The following is a 24,686-nucleotide window of genomic DNA, read 5'->3' on the forward strand; positions in this document are numbered from 1 at the left end:
TCAGTCATCTGCCCTTCCCCCAGCCCAGTCCTCCATGCTTCAGCCCCCCCCCCCCCCTGCACCCAGTGTTAACTGCCCAAATTCCTCCCCCTCCCCCTCTACAACACTCAGCTCACAGCCACCCCCCACTTCTCACCTCATCAACCCAACCCCCCCACTCACACCCTCCAGCACACAGCCCCCCTGCTCCAACCTGTCTCTCACAACGACCCAGGTGAGAAACCAGCTCCGGAGGATCAAGGCAAGAAAGGCTGCAGGTCCAGACGGCATCAGCTCCAGACTCCTCAAGTCCTGTGCAGATCAGCTGTGCGGGATTGTTGAGCACATGTTCAACCTGAGCCTGAAGCTGAAGAGAGTGCCACAGCTGTGGAAAACATCCTGCGTGGTACCTGTGCCCAAGACTCCGCACCCCAAGGATCTCAACAGCTACAGGCCAGTGGCACTAACATCCCACCTGATGAAGACCCTGGAGCGGCTGGTCCTTGTTCATCTCCGCCCCCTGGTGGGACCATCACTGGATCCACTTCAGTTTGCCTACCAGCCTGGCATTGGGGTGGATGACGCTGTGATCTTCCTCCAACACCGAGCTCTCTCTCACCTGGAGAAACCTGGGAGCACTGTGAGAATCATGTTTTTTGACTTCTCCAGTGCTTTTAATACCATACAACCTGTACTTCTGAGAGACAAGCTGGAGCACACCGCGGTGGACCATCACCTCACACACTGGATTCTGGACTATCTCACCAACCGTCCACAGTATGTGAGGACCCGGGACTGTGTGTCCGACACGGTTGTCTGCAGCACGGGGGCCCCACAGGGAACGGTCGGTCCTGGCTCCGTTTCTCTTCACCCTCTATACTGCAGACTTCTCATACAACACACCCACCTGTCACCTGCAGAAGTTCTCTGATGACCCTGCAATCGTCGGCCTCATCACAGAGGGGGACGACAGAGAGTACAGAGAACTGACGCAGGACTCTGTGGACTGGTGCCAGCGGAACTGCCTCCAGATCAACACGGGGAAAACCAAAGAACTGGTGGTGGATTTCCGCAGACGAGCACTCTGCCCCCCGACACCGGTGAACATCAAGGGAACGGATATTGAGATGGTGACATCTTATAAATACCTGGGTGTTCACCTGAACAATAAACTGGACTGGAGCCACAACACAACTGCACTTTATAAGAAAGGCCAGAGCAGACTCTATCTGCTCAGGAGACTGAGGTATTTTGGAGTGCAGGGGGCACTCCTGAAGACCTTTTATGACACCGTGGTGGCATCAGCCATCTTTTATGGAGTGGTCTGCTGGGGGAGCAGCATCTCGACGGCTGACAGAAAGAGACTTGATAAACTGATCAGGAAGGCCAGCTCTGTCCTGGGATGCCCCCTCGACTCAGTGGAGGTGGTAGGTAAGAGGAGGATGAGCTGTCATCCATGATTGTGAATGACTCCCACCCCCTGCAGGACACTTTAACTACACTGGAGAGCTCCTTCAGCGACAGACTGCTTCACCCAAAGTGTGTGAAGGAACGTTATCGCAGGTCCTTCCTTCCTTCCCACCCACCCACGTACACACATACACACACACACACACACACACTGTACTACTGCACACACATAAAGACGGGAGGGAAGGGGTGATCCCATAAGGCTGGATCAAGTGTGACAGTTCCTGAGACCCAGGTCCGGGAGTCAGGTTCTGCTACTTGGTCTCATGGGTTCACACTAACCCTGAACCTCCGGAGTGTGTTGTCCCCCAGGTTTTGGGTTTTTTTCTTCTGTGGTTTAAATTGTTCACATAGTATTTTTCTACATTCCTTGTTTACAGTGTTTATATTGCTCTTGGTACTGTTATCTGTATATACTGTTTATTGTGTAAATTGCGCTTCGTATCTTGCTATCCACTTTGCTGCTGTGATGCGTGAAATTTCCCCACTGTGGGACTAATAAAGGAATATCTTATCTTATCTTATCTTATCTTATTAAGGCCTCATTAAATGTATTTGGGTCATTCCATGTCATTTCACCAAATTTTCAGGACATCCAGTGCACTTGGGTCTCAAAAAATTCTGAAAAATTCACCAGTTGTTCCTTATTTATCCAATAGGCACACTGTAAAATTTTAGTTTGCTCGGATGGTGTATATCTCAGGAACTACACCACATAGGAAACTGAAATTTGAAAATTGGATATAAAACATTTTTTCTTTATGCAATTTCTTCATTTTTTTTTTTGTTATCCCAAACATGGGGCTATTTCACCACTCGCAAATATTGAAATTCCTCAATATTAGACCATTGTAGCTTGCTTCTGTGTCTTATATTCATTTATTGTTTGTTATTAGGTCATTATTAACCTAAAATACAATGACCATTGCACCAGAAGAGCATTTATTTGTCAAAACATCAGCATTTTCATGAACTTTTTACCAAATCTCTTAAACTGCACATTCATACAGTTTGGGTTTTCACTTACAAATTTCCACAGTAAAGTACCCATTCTGAATTTCACCATACATGCATGTTCTAAACTCCACCTACTCTGAGAGAGTAGGTGGAGGTGTATTATCGTACCAAATTTCAGTTTCCTATGTGGTGTAGTTCCTGAGATATTGGATATTTCCTGAAAATGGAGGAAAAATAAGGACGTGCAAAAATTGCACCAAAATCGACACATACTCACAGTGTGCCTGTTGGATAAATAAGGAACAACTGGTGATTTTTTCAGAATTTTTTGAGACCCAAGTGCGTGGGCTATTTGGTGAAATGATATGGAATGACCCATTTGGAAGTTGCCCCCATGAGATTGCTTCCCAATATACTTCAGTTAGAATAGGTGCCAGTAAATCTAAATGTTTTTTTTTATATATATAATACTCCACTGGGAAGCCATCTAATACCGGAGATTTTCCGGTTTTCATGGATTTAATAGCTGCTCTAACTTCTGATTCCAAAATGGGGGCGTCTAATTTCTCCACTTGATCTAAAGATATCTTATATTAAGTTTGATTTTTAAGAAAAAAGCGTTCAGCGTATCAGGGTCTAAAACTATTTCTGAAGTGTAAAGTTTTTTTTTTTTTTTTTTTGATCAAGATTTTATTTTCATTTTCAATTTGAATAACAGAGGAAACATGAGTGAATAATACAGAGGCACAGGGAGATAAAATAAACAACCAACCATACAAACAAACAAACAAAACAAAACAAAAGAAATAATAAAGAAAATAGTGAAAATAAATAATAAAAAAAAAAAAGCGAGGGCATTGAGAAACAATTTAAGAACACAAGGTAGAGAATTAAGAATAAAGCTAACCAATTATCCATTTGTAATCGGGAATCATTCCAAAACAAAAATCAATTTTAAATCAAATTGGATACCCGATAATCAGAGTTAACTCATAAAAGTCCCACACCCCTAATAAATAATGTCACTAATGATAAGCCTGAAATAAAAATAAATAGATAAATTAAATAGATAAATACATTTACAAAATAATAATAATAATAATAATAATAATTAGTAAAAAAAACTGCATTGCCCAAGCTAACAACATAAGAATAGGGCCTGCGAAATTGAGCGACAATCAATACATTAAATATGGTTAAAGAAACAGATGACGTTATTGTAAGACTAGTTGATTCTTTGAATACTCTCAATGGCATTAGACCAGTTCAGAAGGGAATCAGATTTTGCACCATTAAGTCTTGCAGTGGATCTTTCAAGTACACAGATATCAAAAAAGAAATTAAGCCAAAGTCTCCTCAGAGAGATGGAGGGTTCAAACCAGTTCTTAATAATAGTTTTCTTAGCTGCTGTTGAAGCTGCCATTAAAATACGCTTTTCCTGAAAAGAAAGATAGACATTAGGGTTGAACCCCAGTAAATAAAGAGCAGAGCAGGTGGGAAGAGATTTGCCAAGTAAGTCACCAACTGTGGTGTTAAAGTATTCCCAAAGGGACTTAATCATTGGACAATACCAGAACATGTGAAGATAATCCCCTTTCACAGTGTTGGAACATTTGGGACAAGAATCAGTATCTGCTAATTTCAACTTGAATCTGCGCTCAGGGGTGAAATAAAATTTATGAATAAACTTATAATGAATTAGCTGATGAGCAAGATTTTTAGATGAAGAGCATACATTAGTCCAAATTGAATGCCAATCACAAATGAGACCAAGGGATTGTAATTCCTTCTCCCAAACCCGCAAAACTGGAAGAGTTTTGCTATCAATTGATGACAGTTTGCTATAAATCCGAGCTTCTAACTTGGAATTTGGAGAGAGCAATGAGATGATAGGATGTTTGCCAAGGGGGACATCCCATGGGACCCCATAAGTCTTTAAAGCAGTGCGGAGTTGGAGGTAAAAGAACCAGGAAGTGCCAGGAATAAAATATGAGTTTTTGAGGTCTTGGAAGGATCGGAGGTCTTGATCATTAAAAATATCACCTAGTACATAAATGCCTTGTTTAGACCACTGAGGAGAAGTGAAAGGCATTGAACCATATAGAAAAGAGTTGTTATGCCAAATTGGAGAAAATGTATGGAATTTGCATGAAAAAGATAAATGCTTTTCAATACAATGCCAGATAGATAATGTGTTGGCAATAATGGAACCCATGTGTGTTTTCACGGTTTTGAGTTTAACAGCAGAAAATGGTAGGTCCTGAATTCTGATTGGGTGTGACAGAGCATCCTCAATAGTACGCCATGGTACTTCTGAAGATGAGTCCATCCAAATTTGAATAGATCTTATTTGGAAAGCCCAGTAATAATATTTAAAATTCGGCAAAGCAAGACCACCAGCTAATTTAGGACGAGAGAGAGTAGAAAGACTTATTCTGGACCGTTTCCCCTTCCAAATAAAATTTCTGCACAGCGACTCTAGTTCTTTAAAAAAGGTGTTTGGCGGGGGGACGGGAAGCATGGAAAACAAAAAAGTAATTCTGGGCAGAATATTCATTTTAATGGTGGATATACGGCCAGAAAGACCACAATACAAAGAAGACCAGGAATTTAAATCTCTTTTTACTTTTTCTAAAACCAAACTGAAATTGTCTTTGACTATTTGAGCGATTGTAGGTCTTATGAGAATGCCTAAGTATGTAAAGCCATGGGGTTGTATAGATACTGGAAAACTTGACAAATCTGAATTTGAGAGTTTAAGATGAAGGGGCATAAGGATGAATTTTGACCAACTGATTCTGTAACCAGAAAAAGAACCAAACTTTTGAAAGAGATTCAGAATACGAGGAAGAGAATTAGCGATATCAGTAAAATACAGAACAATGTCATCTGCATACAACGAAATGTAGTGAGAGGTATTCATAATTTTGATAGGGGACATAACATTATTCTGCCTCAGTGCTAAAGCTAATGGTTCCAGTGAAAGAGCAAAAAGAGCGGGGGACAGTGGACAACCCTGTCTGGTTCCTCTTGTTAATGAAAAGTTACATGTGCCAGGATGACCGGTTTGGACACGAGCTGATGGGGCTGTATATAATGTCTTGACCATGTGGATAAAGGAGGGACCAAAACCAAAATGTTTTAAAACTGCCAGTAAAAAACTCCACTCTACACGATCAAAGGCCTTCTCTGCATCTAGGGATAAGATTACAGATGGAAGTTGCTCAGAAGCTGAATCAATAATATGCAAGAGGCGACGAATATTGTCCGAGGCCACCCGACCCTTAACAAAACCAGTTTGATCAGGGTGAAGCAAAGAAACGATACAAGAATCTAACCTTCTTGAAATAACTTAAGAAAACAGTTTAAAGTCAGCATTTAAGATAGATAGAGGACGATAACTAGAGCATTCAACTGGGTCCTTTCCTTTTTTTAGAAGTAAGGAAATAAGTGCATTCTTTTGATCTCTGTGAAAATAACCTATCTCTAACGAGAAATTAAAAGAGTCAAAAACAATAGGACCAATCAAATCCCACAAAACAGAAAGTAATTCAGGTGGAATTCCATCCAGGCCAGGAGACTTCCCTTTTGGCATTAATTTAAGAGCATCTTCAAGCTCTTTTAATGTAATTGGCGCTTCTAAAAGAGAAAACTGTGCGTCAGAGAGAGTGGGAAAATTCAAAGAATCTAAAAAAGATTCCATTTCCAAGTAGTCTCCTGGGGCTTCAGAAGTATATAATTTAGAAAAATAACGTGTAAAAACACAATTGATATCAGATGGGGTTGTACATAACTCACCAGCTTCATTTTTTATGCAATTTATGGAGGCCATATGTTCAGATTGTTTAAGCTTCAAAGTGTAAAGTTTTGAATAAATTGATTAATATCTTTTATATTTGTGACAACCTCTCCCTTTTCATTTTTCATACCAGGAATAACATCCAGCTTCTTTTTTTAAGCTGTCTGGCAAGTAGTTTGCCTGATTTTTCCCCATTTTCATAAAAGTTTGTTTTCAATCTAATTAGAGCATATTCAGCTTTTTTGTTTTTAGAGCACACACTTGTTTGAGTAATAAGTCACTATAACTATTTGCCAGTTATTTTTCTTTTTCCTTAAGTTGAGATTCCAATTTTGTCCCTCTCTCAGTGCTTTCCCTTTTCTTTTTACTGGAGTAAGCTATGATTTTACCCCTTATAAATGTCTTAGACGCCTCCCAGACTGTACCTATTTTCTCTGTAGATCCTACATTAATTTCAAAAAAAGCTTTTGAGGTCCTGAGACAATAATTTATCAAATACAGGGATCTTGAAATAGAGATGTATTGAGCCTCCACCTATTTCTTTTAACAGTCTGTTTCTGCTGCCAGACAAAGTTCCACTGTTGCATGATCTGTCAGGGCAGTAACACCAATTTTGCATTCCACAGTAGATTCAGTCAAACTCTTAGACACCAAATAATTATCTATTCTTGAGTGGAATTTATGCTTATGAGAGTAAAACGTGTAGTTGTATTGCTGTCTGTCCTTAGGGATGTTTTTATTATAGGTTGTTCTGCCTAGTACATTATCCTGAATTTTGTTAAAGTCCCCTCCTATCACTGTATGCCCTTCAATAATGTCCCCTAGTACCTTATTCACTTTATGGAAAAAATGAGCATCCTCTCTATTGGGAGCATATATATTACATAGATTTAACTTCATTCCATTGACCATTGTCCCTTCCTCATCTTTATGTTGTTTTAATAATACAAAATTTAGTTTCTTATGTACCAAGATTGCCACACTGCGTTTTTTACTATTGAATGAGCTGTGGAACACCTGCCCAGCCCAATCTCTTTTAAGTTTAACCTCCTCTGAATCAATTAAATGAGTTTCTTGGGTGTCCCTCGTCGGGCATCGGTGCAAGGGAGCGGTGCACTCGCTGGAGCTCACTTACTGCCAGGTGTATTCCCAGGGTTTCTGAGATGATCCATCTCATGTATTCCCACGGTGCCCCAATCTCTAGGTTCTCCTTAAGGCCAACCAAACGGAGGTTGAGACGTCTGTCTCTGTTAGCTGCATCCTGCACGGCTCTCTGCAGGTGTTCATGTTGTTTAGCTCTCTATTGTATTTCTTTAGATAGCCGTGCATTTTCCATCTCCAGATCCATGATCCGCACATCAGCTTGGTCAAGTTTCTCATATATGGCAGTAACATCGGTCTCCATTTTAGCTTGCGATGACTTGACTCATGAAACATAAGATTGCAGGTCCTTTAGTATGTCGCTAACTTGAGACATCTCCTGCATGGCCTTTTGTAGAGTTGCTTGAAACGCCGTCAGCGCGTTCGTAGCCATAGCTGGTGTGCTATTTTCTGCTGTTGAGGGCGCTGTCTTTTTAGCTGGTGCGCTGCTAGCCATATTAGCATAACTAATGCCTTGTTTAGCCGACCGTGGCTTGGACGTTGCCGTCTCTGTGGTTTACTCACACGATTTTAAAGATGGGTAAGCTATTTGCACAATGCTTCTTTACCTTTTCACTCAGTGTTGTTCTTTATGTAGCGGAAATTTCCATCTAATTAGGACGAAGTTCGGTGATTTTTCGGGAGGTTACTTTTAGGCAGCCATCCTGGTCGGCGGTTCCATGTGACTCCTGGTACATGCTCTTAACCGGTGACCCACCAGTGCACCCCAGTATTCAAACCCTTTACCCAGTACTTAGTTGAAGCAACTTTGGCAGCAATTACAGCCTCCAGTCTTTTTGGGTATGACGCAACAAGCTTTGCACACCTGGAATGGGGAATTTCCTGCCATTCTTCTTTGCAAATCCTCTCAAGCTCGGTCAGGTTGGATGGGGACTGTCGGTGTACAGCCATTTTCAGGAAACTCCAGAGATGTTGGATAGGGTTCAAGTCAGGGCTCTGGCCGGGTCACTCTAGGACATTCACAGAATTTCCCCAAAGCCACTCCTGTGTCATCTTGGCTGTGTGCTTAGGGTCACTGTCATGTTGGAAGGTGAACCTTTGGCCCAGTCTGAGGTCCTGAGCGCTGTGGAAGAGGTTTTCATTGAGGATATCTCTGAATTTTGCTCCATTCAGCTTTCCCTCAACCCTGACCAGTCTCCCAGTCCCTGCTGCTGAAAAACAGCCCACAGCATGATGCTGCCACCACCATGCTTCATTGTTGGGATGGTATTAGGCAGTGCCTGGTTTCCTCCAGACATAACGTTCGGAATTGAGGTCAAATAGTTCAATCTAGGTTTCATCAGACCAGAGAATCTTGTTTCTCACAGTCTAGGAGTCCTTCAGGTGCTTTTTTGTAAGCTCCAAGCAGGCTTTCATGTGTTTTGCACTGAGGAGAGGCTTCCATCTAGCCACTATGCCATAAAGCCCAGATTGGCGGAGGGCTGCAGTGATGGTTGTACTTAAGGAACTTTGTCCCATCTCCACACAGGATCTCTGGAGCTCAGTCAGAGTGACCATCGGGTTCTTGGTAACCTTTCTTACTAAGACCCTTCTCCCACAATTGCTCAGTTTGGCCGGGCGACCAGCTCTTGGAAGAGTCCTGGTTGTGCCAAACTTCTTCCATTTGAGAATTATGGTGGCCACTGTGCTCTTGCGACCCTTCAGTGCAGCACAAATGTTTTTGTAGCCCTCCCCAGATCTGTGCTCTATAACAATCCTGTCTCTGAGCTCTGCAGGCAGTTCCTTTGACCTCATGTCTTGGTTTTTGCTCTGATATACATTGTCAGCTGTGAGGCCTTCTATAGAGAGGTATGCGCCTTTCCAAATCATGTCCAATCAATTTTATTTACCACAGGTGGACTCTAATAAAGGTGTAGAAACGTCAAACGTCAGCAACAATCAAGAGAAATGGGAGGCACCTGAGCTAAATTTCAAGTGTTGTTGCAAAGGGTCTGAATACTTATGTCAGTGTGCTATTTCGTTTTTTTCTTTTTAATACATTTGCAGAAATTTCTAAAATTCTGTTTTCACTTTGTCATTATAGGGTACTTAGTGAAGATTAATGAGAGAAACAATGAATTTAAACAATTGTAGCATCAGACTGCAACATAACAAAAGTGAAAAAAGTGAAGGGGGGTTAATACTTTCTGAATGCACTGTATACAGGTTTTCATTTGGACAGGGTTAGATTTGAAAAACAGTAGGTCATTTAGTCTGTAATTATCACTGAGGTCATCCGTAAAAAACATAAACATGGTTAGTTTGGATGGGATTAAAATTACTGAAGACATCTCATACACAAAATCCCCTGACATCCCCTGTAAGACTAACCCAGTTCACATAGGGCTGTAGTTTTTCGGGGTGGGATTAGATACCAGGTAATTTTGTGTAATACCTACTGTTTTTCATCAAACTCAGAAGTCTTCTGATAAATTTAATTCCAGCAGAATGGAAAGCTGTGTTTGGAATTGAACATATGGGTAGTTTAACAAATGATCTGACAATTATCGAATGCCATAGGCCATATTTGATTATTTGTTGTTGAGTTCAGAGTGCACCTAATGTAGCCTATTTTCCACTGGAACATCTGTGTACACTGCTGTACACTGCCCAGACAGTCTACTTGAACATATTTAACAGCTTCTCACCGATAACTGACATGGGTAGCCAACCATTAGTAAATACCAATGTCTTTGTGCATGGCAGGAAAAAAAAACAGAGAATGCAAAGAACTTTATCCTGCAAGCAGCCAAGATGGTTGACTATACTGACAGTTTCTGGTAGCCACTCTCATCTCTGTAATCTCTGTAAGAAATAAAGAGATTCAAATCTCATATGAATGAGCACATGAAATTACAGATGTGCTATGAACATGATTAAAACTCAAATGTTTTGGGGAAGCTAATCCCTTCTTAATAGGGCTTGAGTCAAAGTAGTTTTACACACTTAAAATCATTGCCATGGCACATCATATGACATTTATCAAGTGCTGTCCTTACTATCAGTCGAAAGTGACATGCTGTAGTGCATGAAGACCACACACAGGGAGAAAAATGCATCCCATCAGGCCAGAGAGGCTAGAAATGGGACAGTGGTGTGAAGCCTATCAAAATAGTAGGCATAGCTGTTTGTGACATTTTCTGTTTGGTGCTAGTGTATTTTGGCCTGTAGGCTTTTATATTTCCAGTGTTTTTCATAATGAGAGCTGTTGAGTTTTTGGTCTGTGGTCTCCAGAATTTCAGGGTCCAGAGTCAACCGCTGCGGGAGGTGTGGGCTGTGAAAGAGCAGCATGTGGAGGAGGTTGCTGTTCTTCTGTCAAGTAAGTGTTGTATAATGTATTTGGTTAAGACTTGGGTTTTGGATAATAATGATTAATGATTTTGCATATTTTATGTGCCCAATGTGTTTGAAGCCACATTTTACCCACATTATATGACACAAGGCATAACTTAAAGGAAGTTCTGCCTTGCGTCACACTTTGACCATACTTGGTCAAAGTTTGACTATAACAACTAATTTATTTCATTCACCTTATTTCATTCACCTTTTGCTGCTGTAAATAGAAATAGAAATTATTTTTTGTTGCAATGGTATCAGAGGGAGAAGTGTGCATTGGGTGTGCATGAAACAAAGAACTGCTGTGTGCTCATCTTCACGGAGGGTGGTTGCACTATAATGTCCCTGACATGGCTATGCAGCTACACGGGCTAACAGCTTTCTGTGTAGACAGGAACACTGCAAGCTCCAGTAAGACCTGCAGCCGTGGCCTGTGTTTACATTAACATCCCTTGTGTGCCAACACTTCAGCCAACGCTACCCACTGCTCACCACAGCCAAATTTTTCACAGGCTGTCAACAGTGACACCCACTTCCCTGACAAACTGAATGACTGCTATGCATGGCTTGAATCTCTCAACAACATGCAGCCATGCATATGGCCATGTGGCCTTGCTCACAAATGAGGAGCAGGCACTCTGTCTGGCCCCAGCAGACGTGAGGACATTATCCAGAGACAACCCATGCAAAGCCGCAGGCCCGGACAACATTCCAGACATCCAATTGATTAAGTTCATTTTGTCTTCTGTTACGATAGTCTGAATATAAGAAAACTTTGTATAACATTCCAGACAGGATGCATAGGGACTGCGGTGACCAGCTAGCAGATGTCTTTACAGACATCTTTAACATCTCCCTGCTTCAAAAAGACAACCATCATCCCTGTGCCTAAGAGGTCCCTGGTGGTGTCTCAATGACTGTTGCCCTTTAGCACTAATTCCCATCATGATTAAGTGCTCCGAGAGACTGATCATGAGACGCATCCACACCATCCTCCCCACCTATCTGGACCCCCTGCAATTTGCATACTGCCCCAACCACTCCACTGAAGAAGCCACCTCCTATACCCAGCACTTTGCCCTTTCACACCTGGATACCAAGGACACTTACATCAGATTGCTATTCATCCATTTCAGCTCAGCATTAAACACAATCATCCCTCAGCAGCTGGTGAGGAAACTCTCCCTGCTGAGTCTCAACACTCCCCTATGCAACTGGATTCTGGACAGAGAGACCTCAGACAGTGCGCATCAGTATCAGAGAATCAGGCATCATTGTGCTGGGCACGGGCACCCCACAAGGCTGTGTGACACAACAGTACGTGCATACATACAGCATTAAGATACCCGGTAAAACAAAAAAAGCACCATGTGTACCAGGACTGAGATTCAAGTTGGGTTGCACTGGCAAGGATTAATTTTCAAACCAGATGAAATCATGGTTTACCACTAAATTATGTTGCACCTGTTGCACTGTCTTAAAAGTGAGTCTCCAATTTCAGTAGTATGGGCAGCTTCTAGCAGGGTTAGTTAAAAGGTTAGTAACCCAGTTTCGTTTTTACTCTAAACCTAGATTAAATCTAATCCTGTCGCACAAAACCTAAACAGTATGTAATCCTTATAAAAGCAGTTTATATCGGGAATATTACACCCTTAAAGATGATAGTCTAGGCCTGGAAATAATCAAATCACAATAAAAAGGGCAGTTAGATCTTTTACGATTAGGGATCAAGAATTCCACTCACAAAAACCACTCACCAACGGACATGAATTCAAACACACTTTATTACTACAACTACTGATTATACACAACTAACTACAGTAAACAACACAAACAAACAGACATGACAATGAAACGTAATGAATGGGCAAAAAGGGTAAGGAAACATGAAATGGATAAAAACAAACAGAGACTGAAATGTGGCACAAAATAGATATTGCATCAGTGCAAAACGAACCAATGTGTACCTAGAGAGTGAGCCAATTTGGAAACGCGGGGTGTAAGCCAATAAATGTTAAAATACCGCACCAGAGTCTAAGCAAATAGAAGGTTAGGTTACGTGCTTGTCCTGAGTTTCGAAGTTCGCAGTGTTGATGGCGGAGGGCCAGCTGGGTTGCTGGGGGGGCGGGGGCATGGGAATGCCAACAAACGAGTCCGCCAATTAATGTGCTATGGCACATACGTTTTTGAACTTTTGAAGACACCTTTGTAACCATTTTTATTCTGTGGTAACACGACATGATTGGTTGTTATTGGTTGTTACTGGCTTGTTAAGAGGAGTGAGAAAATACCACTCAATTGCAGTATAAAACAGTTTTTTCAAAGGTTTTGAATGACGGCACCTTTCTTGATCATACAGCCATAACTGTGCCCAAAAAAATTTGTTTGATTGGACTAGTAGTATGCAAGACTGAACACATTATGCCCTCCAAGCTGCTGACTGGTGTATAGGCACAATATTCGTATGACCATTACCTATACATTATTACATTATCTGGTAAAATAATGAGCACACAGCCCCCCAGGGCTGTGTGCCCAGCCCCCTCCTGTTCACGCTGTACACCCACGACTGCAACCCCCGGCATGGAGAGAACTCTATTGTGAAGTTCGCGGATGACACCACCATCATCAGCCAGATTTCCAACGATGATGAGTTTTCATATCGGGAGGACATCAACCATCTTGCAGAATGGTGCACAGAAAACAACCTACTGCTCAACGTCAGCAAAACCAAAGAGCTTATAATTGATTTTAGAAAAAAGGAGGTAAAGACACACAACCCTGTCTACATCAGTGGAGCTGAGGTGGAGCAAGTGAGCAGTTTCAAGTTCCTGGGAATCAACATAACAGAGAACCTGTCATGGACTTCACATATCTCTGCCCTGGTTAAAAAAAAAAGCCCAGAAACGGCTGTATTTCTTAAGGAAACTTAAGAAAGCAAAATTCCCACGCCAAGTTCTTGTCAACTTCTACAAAGGAGCGATTGAAAGCATCCTGACTGGAAACATCACAAACTGGCATGGGATGTGCACGGCCCAGGACAGGAAGACTCTGCAACGAGTGATTAAAACTGCCCAAAACATCATTGGTACCCATCTACCAAGCATCAGTGATATCAGGGAGGTGAGGTGCCTGCGCAGAGCCAAAAGATCCTAAAAGACAACACCCACCCCAGCCACAGCCTGTTCACCCTGCTGCCGTCAGGCAAAAGATACAGAAGTATTCGCTGCCGTACAACCAGACTACAGAGCAGCTTCTTCCCTCAGGCTGTGAGACTGCTAAATGCACCATCTGCACTCCTCCATGTTTAATAATTTTATTTTTTTTATATACAATCAATCAATCAAGAGGGAACCAAATTTTAATTTCATTATACAACCTGTTGTATAATGACCAATAAACTTCCTTGTATCCTTGTAAAATGCGATCATCTTCGTAAGTTGTGATGTGCAGTCAGTTACCTTTGGTGTTGTTATATTACAGGGCTCCAGAGAGCACAGAGCTGAAGAGCCTGTTGTGTTACAGCTGTCAGCTGACCATCAAAGACATGGTTGGTGTGAACACACATACACACACACACACACACGCATACACACACACATGCACACACACACACACACACACACACACACACACACACACAAAGAGTCTGATAAGATACACTCCTGATCAAAATCTTAAGACCAGCTGAAAAATTGCAAGAATTTACATTTTGCACTGTTGGATCTTAAGAAGGTTTAAGTAGAGCTTCAAAATGCAAAAAGAAGAAATGGGAGTGAGACAAAAAAAAATTGAGTAAGCAATTTATTGCAAACAACCATTAAACTGAAATAGGCTGTTCATCAGCTGATCAAAAGTTTAAGACCACAGCCTTTAAAAGCCCAAATCTTGGCAAAAATGTGGATTCAGTGACATTTTCTGTCAGGTATCCACACTATCCACTATCCACACATGCTGATGAACAGCCTATTTCAGTTTAATGGTTGTTTGCAATAAATTGCTTACTCAAATTTTTTTGTCTCACTCCCATTTCTTCTTTTTGCATTTTGAAGCTCTACTTAGAACCTTCTTAAGATCCAACATTGCAAAATGTAAATTCTTGCAATTTCTCAACTGGTCTTAAGGTTTTGATCAGGAGTGTCTGCCTGGCTTCAAGAAAACAAATGAAATGAGACATTTTACTTTTCCTCTGCCCTGCTCTATTTTCTCCTCTCCTCCAATTACTCCTGTCATGTTCCTTTTCTTTATGCTTTCCACTCCCAGTCCTCAGCAGACCTTCTCCCTCAGTACATCTTGTCAGAGGCTCAAAGGAGGAAAAGGAGGTGGGTAGGACATTTGGTTAGTTTCAAAAGTCATAACTGTGTTCAGCAATCATTTATAGGAGAGGTAGCAGCTTACAGGCTTTAGCAATGGTTTTCAAACTCAGGCCCGAGATCCCCAGGGTTATTTGAGGTACTACCAGGGGGTCTTCAGCAAAATGAGGAACAGTTTAATTTCATTGTAATAAATTCACTTGAAATTGTTAAAGAAAATGCAGAAAATGTATGACAGATAATTTCTTTCTGTTTTAATTTAACCACTATTTGTCAGTGTTCAAGTATTACATCTAAGAAATTCAACCCTTTGAAACCTGTGTAAATTCTCGAGTCCTTTCAAAAACATGAGGAAAAATATCATGAGCAAATTAGCAAACTAGGAAGAATGCACTCAGAGTGCAGATCTCCGCCAGATGTAGGTCCCATTTTCCAGGCTATAGGTTACCCTATGTACGGACCACAATTCAGGAGAGACTCAGCAGCTAAATGTATTGTCAAACAAATGCATTCTAATTGTCCCTTTTCAACACAAAACTCATAGTACAGACACAAAAAACCTCCACTTGTCCACAGAAAAAATGGTTGAAAACCATCAAAGCGGTATTAGGTACCATGAATGAGAATCCATGCTACCTAATGCGTGTCTTTTTTGTGATGCTTGTAGTCAAATGTATGCTTGTTGTTACTGTATGTAAGTAATGAGTGTGTTGGAAATGTCTGGACGGTTACTACTGTCTTCTGAACTTTTAAGTTTTCCTTTAGCCCCCTCCCCTACCCCCCCACCCACTCCTACCCACCCACCCACCCCACAAGGCATTAAGAACAATGTAATATCCAGATTAAAGTGCAAACTTTGAGCTTAATTTAAGGGGTTTTATAAAAAATATGGTATTAACCTTATAGGAATTACAGCCAGTTTTATACATTGTCATCCCATTTTCAGAGGCTCAAAATTAATTGACCACTTGAATTAAAGGCAGTTTCTTGATCAGGTGTGGCATTTTCCCTCGTTATTTCATGACAAATTAAGAAAATAAAAGGTCTGGAGTTAATTCCAAGTGTTTGCATTTGCATTTGTTAACTGTTTATCAGAACCCTCAACCTGCAAGCCAAAGAGGTGTTTATGCAGGTGAAAGAGGCCATCATTAGGCTCAAAAAGCAGGAAGAAAAATGTATCTATCAGACAGATAGCAACAACTTTAGGAGTAGCCAAATCAACAGTTTGGTATATCCTGAAAAAGAAAGAATGCTCTGGTAAGCAGAGCAACACCAAAATAATAATAAGAGAAACCCATTGACAACGTCAAGGGAAGTCAGAAACACTCGAGCAGGTAGGTTTATCATTATCCAAATCTACAGTCAAGAGACATTTGTTAGAAAATAAATACCAAGGGTATACAGCAAGGTTCAAACCACAGGTGTCACTCAAAAAAACAAAACATCTAAAAAAAAAAAAAAATTGTGGAACAAGCTTCTTTGGACAGATGAAACAAAGATTGACTTGTACCAGAATGATGGGAATAGAAAAGAGTGGAGAATGAAAGCAAGTGCTCATGACCCAAAGCATGTACATAATCTGTCAAGTCTGGTGCAGGCAGTGTTATGGCATGGGCAGGTATGCCAGTGGAACTGGGTCACCAGTGTTTATTGATGATGTGACTGCTGATGGAAGTAGCAGCATTAATTCTGATGTTTATAGTTCTATACTATCTGCTCAGATTCAGCCAAATGCCAAAACACTGATAGGACGGCACTTCACAGTGTAGATGGACAATGACCTAAAACATACTGCGAAAGCAACCCAAGAGTTACTGAAAGCAAAGTAGTGGAATATTATTCAATGCCCAAGTCAGTCCCCGGACCTCAACCCAGCTGAGCTGCTTTTCACCTGCTGAAGACCAAATTGAAGGCCGAAAGATCCACAAACAAGCAGCAGCTGAAGGCAGCTGCAGTAAAGGCTTGGCAGAGCATCTCAAGGGAGGAAACTCAGAATTTGGTGATGTTGTCCATGGGTTCCAGACTTCAGGCAGTCATAGACTGCAAAGGATTTTCCTCCAAATATTGAAAATAATCCTTATAATTATATAGTTATGTATGTAAAGCTGCTTGGCATATTATATTGAAGTATATTGAGGCAGCCAGGTTGCTGTCTATTCTGCAAATAAAACTGCAGGGGCTGAAGAACACAGTTTCAATGGTGGCCATAATGTCATGTTTATCACAAGGCCAGATTTTGTGTGGAAGTGTATTTTTTCTACACCCAATGTTGACCATAAAAAGTCTATAAAATTGATTTTTTTTTTCATTAGTTTGGTGTCCCTTTAACAAAGTTGCATTTCTCTTCACTTCTGTCCTTTTCTTTGCTGTAGGTCTCAGATGAGAGAGGAGATCAGAGAGTTCCTGCTGGATGAAGATTACTAATAAAAGGAGTAGTTAAAAGCCCTACATGCCACAGAAGTCTAGCTAAATGTACACCTCTCAAAACTGCTGCAGTTCATCAATCTAGCAATCCATTGTCATTTCAGTGAAAAAAGTAAAATTTGATGAGGTCATCAACTGTAGGCGTGTAATACATGGCAAGAAGCAGCGTCTGCAGTGTGTGATTGTTCCAACCTTGCAAAGTCAAGCCATAACTTGACTTTATTTGACCAAAAAAAAGTATAAGAAAAAATGTTTCTCATAAAATTGTGACTTTATAATCTCAGACACACACAGCAATTATAACAATTCTGTCTGTGCGTATGTATATATATATATATATATACATGTGAGTGTGTGTGTGTGTGTGTGTGTGTGTGTTTGTGGTGTGGCCCTAATACACTGTCATAGAAAGGTAGAAAAGAGGTCTTTAAGACAAGTGAAATTCTAGTATTTGGACAAAATGTATTGAATTACCACTTGACACTTGTGTCCATCAGGAAATGTCAGCATAAACAGACAAGAAATATCTATTTTTGCATCATTGCCATTTAAGTCATTCTGTCCGATTTGTTTAGACAGGCAGTCGTGCATTTCTTTATCAACTGAACTTTGTTACTCTAAGACGATATTTTATCACAAATTAAAATTGTGCTTGTGTATATATTTTATATGTTGTCCTAACAACAACAGGAGAAAGTGAACCTGTCTCGGCAATGTGAACCTGTCTTTGCATTGCTGACAGAATATATTGTTAATTTTACATCTGCCCTTGGATGGGATTTGTTGTATGTGCTCCACTTGATCATATCCAGCCCGTCCAGTGGGGCAAATTTATCTATGTTTTCATGAGGTTTCAGCCCCAGGAATATTATTTCATAATGAGTTCTAATCACCAAAACATGTTAATTGCACATACTCTTTTGTAGTTTCTGTCATGCAAGAGAAATGATCATTTTTTTAAATAAACTTTTGCCTTTGTCATGTCCTCAATTGGTAGAACTTGAAGGAAGCCCCAAAATGCTTATCACCAAGTTCCATGTGAATCAAATCAACAGCCAAGAAAGAGTAATTAAAAATGTCTTTTGGATAAAATACAGGGTGACCCAAAAAAACGGGAATCTTTGAAGTGCGTATTGGCAGACATGAGCAAGTGGCAGCACAATTTTTAAAAAATGAATATTCCATCATTGTTTCTTAAATGGCATGTTTTAAGGTTTCAATTACTATGAATAAAATATTTTTCTTCCATCACTCTTGGTTTTATTGGATTGTTAAAAAGTTCCTGTTTTTTTGTGTCACCCTGTATAAAATGATTAAAATCTACAGAAGTGATAGAAATCTAATTACAAGATGTGAGAAACTCTAAAAGTTTGTATGCAATCAAGTTTCTCCAGACCTGCATCCCATAGAAAACATATGGGATCAGCTGAGTCGCTGTGTAGAGGCTCGGAGCTCTGTACCCCAGAACCTCAGTGTCCTGAGGGCCGCCCTTCAAGAAGAGTGGGATGCCATGCCTCAGCAGACAATAAGTCGACTTGTGAACAGCATGAGACGTCGTTGTCAAGCTGTAATTGATGCTCAAGGGCACATGACAAGTTATTGACACTGACATGCTTCTACTTAAATGCCCTACTTTCATGATATATCACTGTAGCGTGAACTTTTTACATTTTCCATAAATTTCACCCAAAAGCCAAATATCCCTAACTTTTTGTGAGTAGTGTGTGTGTGTGTGTGTGTGTATATATATATGTATGTATGTATATATATATATATATATATATATATATATATATACACGTGTTCATTCACATGTGTTCATTCATAGTTTTGATTCCTTCAGTTAGAATCTACAATATAAATAGTCATGAAAATAAAGAAAACACATTGAATGAGAAGGTGTGTCCAAACTTTTGGCCTGTACTGTGTATATGTATATATATATATATATACACATACATATACACACACACTCCTGATCAAAATTTTAAGACCAGTTGAAAAATTGCAAGAATTTACATTTTGCACTGTTGGATCTTAAGAAGGTTCTAGTAGAGCTTCAAAATACAAAAAGAAGAAATGGGAGTGAGACAAAAAGAAAATTGAGTAAGCAATTTATTGCATTGTTATTTCTCTGGAAGAAGTCCTTTGTCAGGCGGGCATTGTGAACTGCAGTGTTGTCCTGTTGAAAAACCCAGTCATTACCACTCAGACGATGGCCTTCAGTAGTGATGGGCAAATGATACCGAGGCTTCGGAGCTTGTGTCACTCCTCCTGAAGCGAAGTGATTCGAGCAGCTGTGTCGGAGCTTGTATCAAACACTAGTGGCACGTGACCGATGACGTTTGAAGCTTCGAACGTCATCGCTGCATCACTTCGCGCTTCGTTGCTTCAAAATGTTTCGAAGCTTTTCATTGGCTCATAGTCTTTCAGTACGTTTCAGTGACTCATAGTGTTTCAATGCATTCTGAGCCAATGACAGCTTGACAGGTTTGACAGATTTGAATGGTTTGGCGCCATGCCAGCTATATAAGATGGATCATTATTCTTCAAAATGAGGTTGTGAGGAGATAGAGATTTGGAGAGTGTTTGGAGAGAATTTGATGTATTTTGGCAGTTTTCATGGCGAGTAGTAAACGACGTTCAAAAGTTTGGGATCATTTTGATCTCATACCACCAAATAAGGTATATTGCAGTTTATGGCCTACATTTTATGTTTCCATTATTTAATTGTATTTTTCATTTTTAAATGGGTCTCAAAATTACAATTACTTGTAGGTGCGGTGTTTGCTCTGCACACAAGAGTTGTCTTATAACAACAACACCTCATCTATGCTGAGACACTTGCGTGCCAGGCATGATGACAGTCATGCCCAGCAAACCAGTGACCCTGTCAACACTAGAAATCCTGACAGTAAGCTAATATACGTATATATATACTGTTTGTGTGTGTCTGTTTACTGTAGATGTTGTGTATCATGTTCATATAGCAACCTTTCTCCCACACAGTGTCCAGAAAACAGAAGCTGGATGAGGCCTTGGTGGACATGATAGTTAAAGATAGTCAGCCTTTTTCTATCGTTGAGGATGAAGGGTTCAGAAATTTAATTCAAATCCTGGACCCATCCTACTCCATTCCAAGCCGCAAAACTGTAAAGGCAATGGTGGAAGCAAGGTACACCGTAACCAAAGAGAAGGCCTTGGCAGAAATTAAGCAGGCTTCAGCTGTGAGTTTGACTGCTGACATGTGGACATCAGTCAACATGGATGCATACCTTGGTGTCACTTGCCATTATGTGTCAGACAGCCTAGATCTGGCTACTGTGCTTTTAGGTGTGCAGTATTTTCCTCTGACCCACACAGCAGCTAATATTGCAGATGCTATTGCAAATTTGATGACTGAGTGGGGAATCACTGAAAAGGTCTGTGGGATGGTTACTGATGGGGCTCACAATATTGTGGCAAGTGTTAATCAGCTGAATGTTAGACATATTTATTGCTTTGCCCACATGCTGAATCTGATTGTTAAAAAATCACTCTGTCAGACTTCTGAGCTGGAAAACATGCGCAGTAGGGCCCGCAAAATAGTGGGACACTTCAAGTCCAGTTCAAAAGCAAAAGAAAAGTTGTGCTCTATTCAGGTAAATATGGGCATGCCACAAAAAAAGCTTGTCCAAGAGGTGGAAACAAGATGGAACAGCACTTATGCCATGCTTCATAGGCTTTATGAGCAGAGAGAACCATTAGGGGCAGCCCTAGCATCCCTTAGCACTGACATAGTGCCTTTCACTGCTGATGACTATGCAGCAATTAACCAGTGCCTGACAGTTTTAAGGCCATTCTACCAGGCAACTGTTGAGCTGTCTGAGGAAAGGAGAGTGTCAGGGTCAAAGGCGATTCCTATTGCCAAAATGCTGAGACATGTAATTTCTGCAGAATGTGCCCAAATGGCTCCTTGTGTTGGTGCCACTCTTGCCAACCACCTGAGAAATAATCTGAGTGAAAAATTCAGTGGCTTGGAAAAGGTGAACTCCCTGTGTGTGGCCACCATCTTGGATCCACGGTTCAAACAGGCTGGCTTTACAAATCCAAGCAATGCTCAGGCTGCTGTTGAAAGGCTGACACGAGAGTGTGCCAGTCTTATTGATGGGTCAGCAGAAGATGTGCCAGTGGAGACTGCAACAACATCTGCCAGTGCTGGTGAAGACCAGTACAACTTGTGGGCTTTACTGGACAACTATGTAGAGTCTCAGCAACGCACCAGCAGTGCATCTGCCAGCGCTACAGTGGAGATCCAGAGGTATGCATGTTGATTACTGCTGAAACATCAGTTGTTTTATTCAGTCATTCAATGTCTTAGTCATTCTTGTCTTCTTGTGTCATAGGTACTTGAAAGAACAAATTCTGGCAAGAACAGAGGATCCCCTGAAATACTGGGTGGCACGCAGGACCTTATATCCTACGCTGTGGAAACTTGCGTGCAAATATCTGTGCATCCCAGCATCATCTGTTCCCTGCGAAAGGATTTTTTCCAAAGCTGGGGAGCTGGTGAGCCAGAAGAGGAGCAGACTGAAGCCTGCCACAGTGGAAAAACTCTTATTTCTAAATAAAAATCTGTGAAGACAAATAACTTGTGTGCTTCTGTGAATAATCATTCCAAATCGACCATACAAGTCCCCAAATGACAAACCATTATCTTTAAAGGTATTCCTTAAAAACACTGGAATAAAACAGTTAAAAAAAACAACAATGTTTCTGAGTTCAAACACCATGACCACCATTTGCAAAGTAGGAAGGATCTCTTTTTAATAAAGATGTTAGTTGCACTTATGTATAACGACGATGTAATCATTATTTGGTATGAATGAACAAAACACTTGAATGACCACGCAGTTTTTTTCTGAACTTTAATTGCTGACACGGGATTGAAACAGTGTCAGTGCTTCAGTCGTGCTCTTGAGAGGTTGCTATGGCTTCAGTTGTCCACCAGATGTCACTGTCACTGAAGCCTTGAAGCTTTGAATCTTTTTCGGCACAATTGTTAGGAAAGCCTCAGTGCTTCATGAGGCTTCACCTGCCCACCACTAGCCTTCAGTCGTGAGGGATGCCCCCTTCAACATCTCCACATAGCCAGCTCCCGTTTGACTCCTCTGCACAACCTGAAACTCCATTGTTCCATTGAAGGAAAAAGCCCCCCAGATCATGATGGCGCCCCCTCCACTGTGCCGTGTAGAAAACATCTCAGGTGGGATCTCCTAGTCATGCCAGTAACGTTGGAAGCCATCAGGACCGTCAAGGTTAACTTTTTTCCTCATCAGAGAATAAAACTTTCTTCCACCTTTCAATGTCCCATGTTTGGTAGATCGCAGATGCCGTCTGATTCTTATGGGACTGCAGTTGGCACCAGTGACAAGCTTAATTTGGGCCGAGGATCGTCCCGTGTCTTGACGGACCGCCAATTGGATCCTCCAGCTCAGGGCTGGTGAAATTTTTTTGGCTCTACCACTTGTCTTTTTTGTTCCATAACCCTCAGGATCTTTTAAGAAGTTTAAAATGACTGTCTTACTGCATCCAACCTCAGTAGCAATGGCACGCTGTGAGGGTTTTGTTGTTGGGCCTTGCTTATACAGCTCAACAATCCGACCGCGTTCAAAGAGAGAAAGCTTTTTTCCCTTTGCCATCAGGAGGTCATGACAGTGTGGATACCTGACCGAATCCACATTTTTGCCAAGATTTGGGCTTTTAAAGACAGTGGCCTTAAACTATGGATCAGCTGATGAACAGCCTATTTCAGTTTAATGGTTGTTTGCAATAAATTGCTTACTCAAATTTTTTTTTTGTCTCACTCCCATTTCTTCTTTTTGCATTTTGAAGCTCTACTAGAACCTTCTTAAGATCCAACAGTGCAAAATGTACATTTTTGCAATTTCTCAACTGGTCTCAACCTGATTTTTATCAGACAGACAAAAACAGCAATAAGAAAAACAGTCATGCCATGTGAGGACATTAAGCACAAAAAAAGCTCCCGGGAGCACTGTCTTGCTGTGGGGAAAAACACTTTACTAAGACACTATGTTTTTTTCTTAAATTTGGATCTATCTATCTGTCTGTCTGTCAATCTGTCTGTAATACTCTATTGCTATTGTGAATGACATTCTTAATACCATTCAATCTTCTTATTAATTTTCTCATGACAGTCTAATTCTTACACCACTTGCAGATTCTCACAAGTTGGCATTGTGACATAACCTTCCCACAAATATTCCAAATGCTTTTTTTTTTTTTTTTTTTTTTTTCACGCAGAACAACCTTCACACACCATTACCATAGCATTTTGTTTGATTGGAGAGCTATGTCTCTTATGATATGAATTGACCCACCTTTGAGCCAATGCCGGCTCAGTCATTCCTATGGTTTCAGTCAGTAGTTGGAAAGAAAAACAGCAAGAAGCAATACTATCCCATCTCACAGAAAAAAAAAAAAATTAAAGACATCTGAAGCTAGCATTTTCAATTAAAACCTTTAGCAGTCCTGTAAATACACTGAGATGAAACTGCCATGATATTAAATGTTAATACACTAATCAAAGTTATTGACTTCAATACTGTATGATGGTTATATCTTGGCTATATTACTGTTATTAGGCTGTACCACCTGGTGTTTACATGTTCGAACAGTCAAGACTGATAAGCAAGAACCAATCAAGTTTCAGAGTCACTAACCACAGTATTTATTGGAACCAAAAGACACAAAGTCTTGAGTCACTGGTTTAATGGCTCAATCACATTGTCATGGAAAATGATTATTTAAATCTTTTCAGCCTCTGCTGTGAAGCATTCCAACCCATGCCCCTCTAGGTGGCACTGCATTATCCATACTTTGGCACAATGATTTGCAAATGCTGATCAGTATTTTCTAAGTTGCACTAAATAGGAGCATGCCTAAACTTTACACAGAAGACAGACAACAAAAAAGGCCACAGTCTCAGCAATATAGGGTATTTGAATAACATTGTCAGCATTAAAGGATGACAGAAAATTTGGAGAACAATCACAGCAGGGAAAGGAGCCACCTGAGCAGTGACGGCTAGGACTATGCATTTCCCAAGCGCAGGGACCTTATTTGTGCAAATGTACCTTGTCTCCGATGCAGCTTTCATGGGAAGACTATGACAAATAATGTCATAACTCATTTAATGTTATATTCTTTCAATGTATCATCGTAACTACAAGATTGATATTACAGGAAACTGGGGGAAAAGTATGTAT

At 40.8% G+C, this 24,686-nt stretch overlaps 1 protein-coding gene across 2 annotated transcripts in view; it reads left to right on the forward strand.

The window, feature by feature from the left end:
* ctu2 (cytosolic thiouridylase subunit 2 homolog (S. pombe)) overlaps positions 1 to 18,403 on the forward strand; it is a 101,374-nt gene extending 82,971 nt beyond the window's left edge. For both annotated transcript variants that reach the window (XM_030070992.1, XM_030070990.1), the window contains exons 13-16: positions 10,580 to 10,664; positions 14,165 to 14,231; positions 14,945 to 15,003; positions 17,367 to 18,403. In XM_030070992.1, coding sequence (XP_029926852.1) covers positions 10,580 to 10,664; positions 14,165 to 14,231; positions 14,945 to 15,003; positions 17,367 to 17,418 — 263 coding nt within the window. In that variant the 3' untranslated portion in view covers positions 17,419 to 18,403. The remainder of the gene's footprint in view (positions 1 to 10,579; positions 10,665 to 14,164; positions 14,232 to 14,944; positions 15,004 to 17,366) is intronic.
* The last annotated feature ends 6,283 nt before the right edge of the window (positions 18,404 to 24,686 follow it).

Source organism: Myripristis murdjan, chromosome 15 (genome assembly GCF_902150065.1).
Source record: "Myripristis murdjan chromosome 15, fMyrMur1.1, whole genome shotgun sequence".
NCBI classification, from domain to species: Eukaryota; Metazoa; Chordata; class Actinopteri; order Holocentriformes; family Holocentridae; genus Myripristis; species Myripristis murdjan.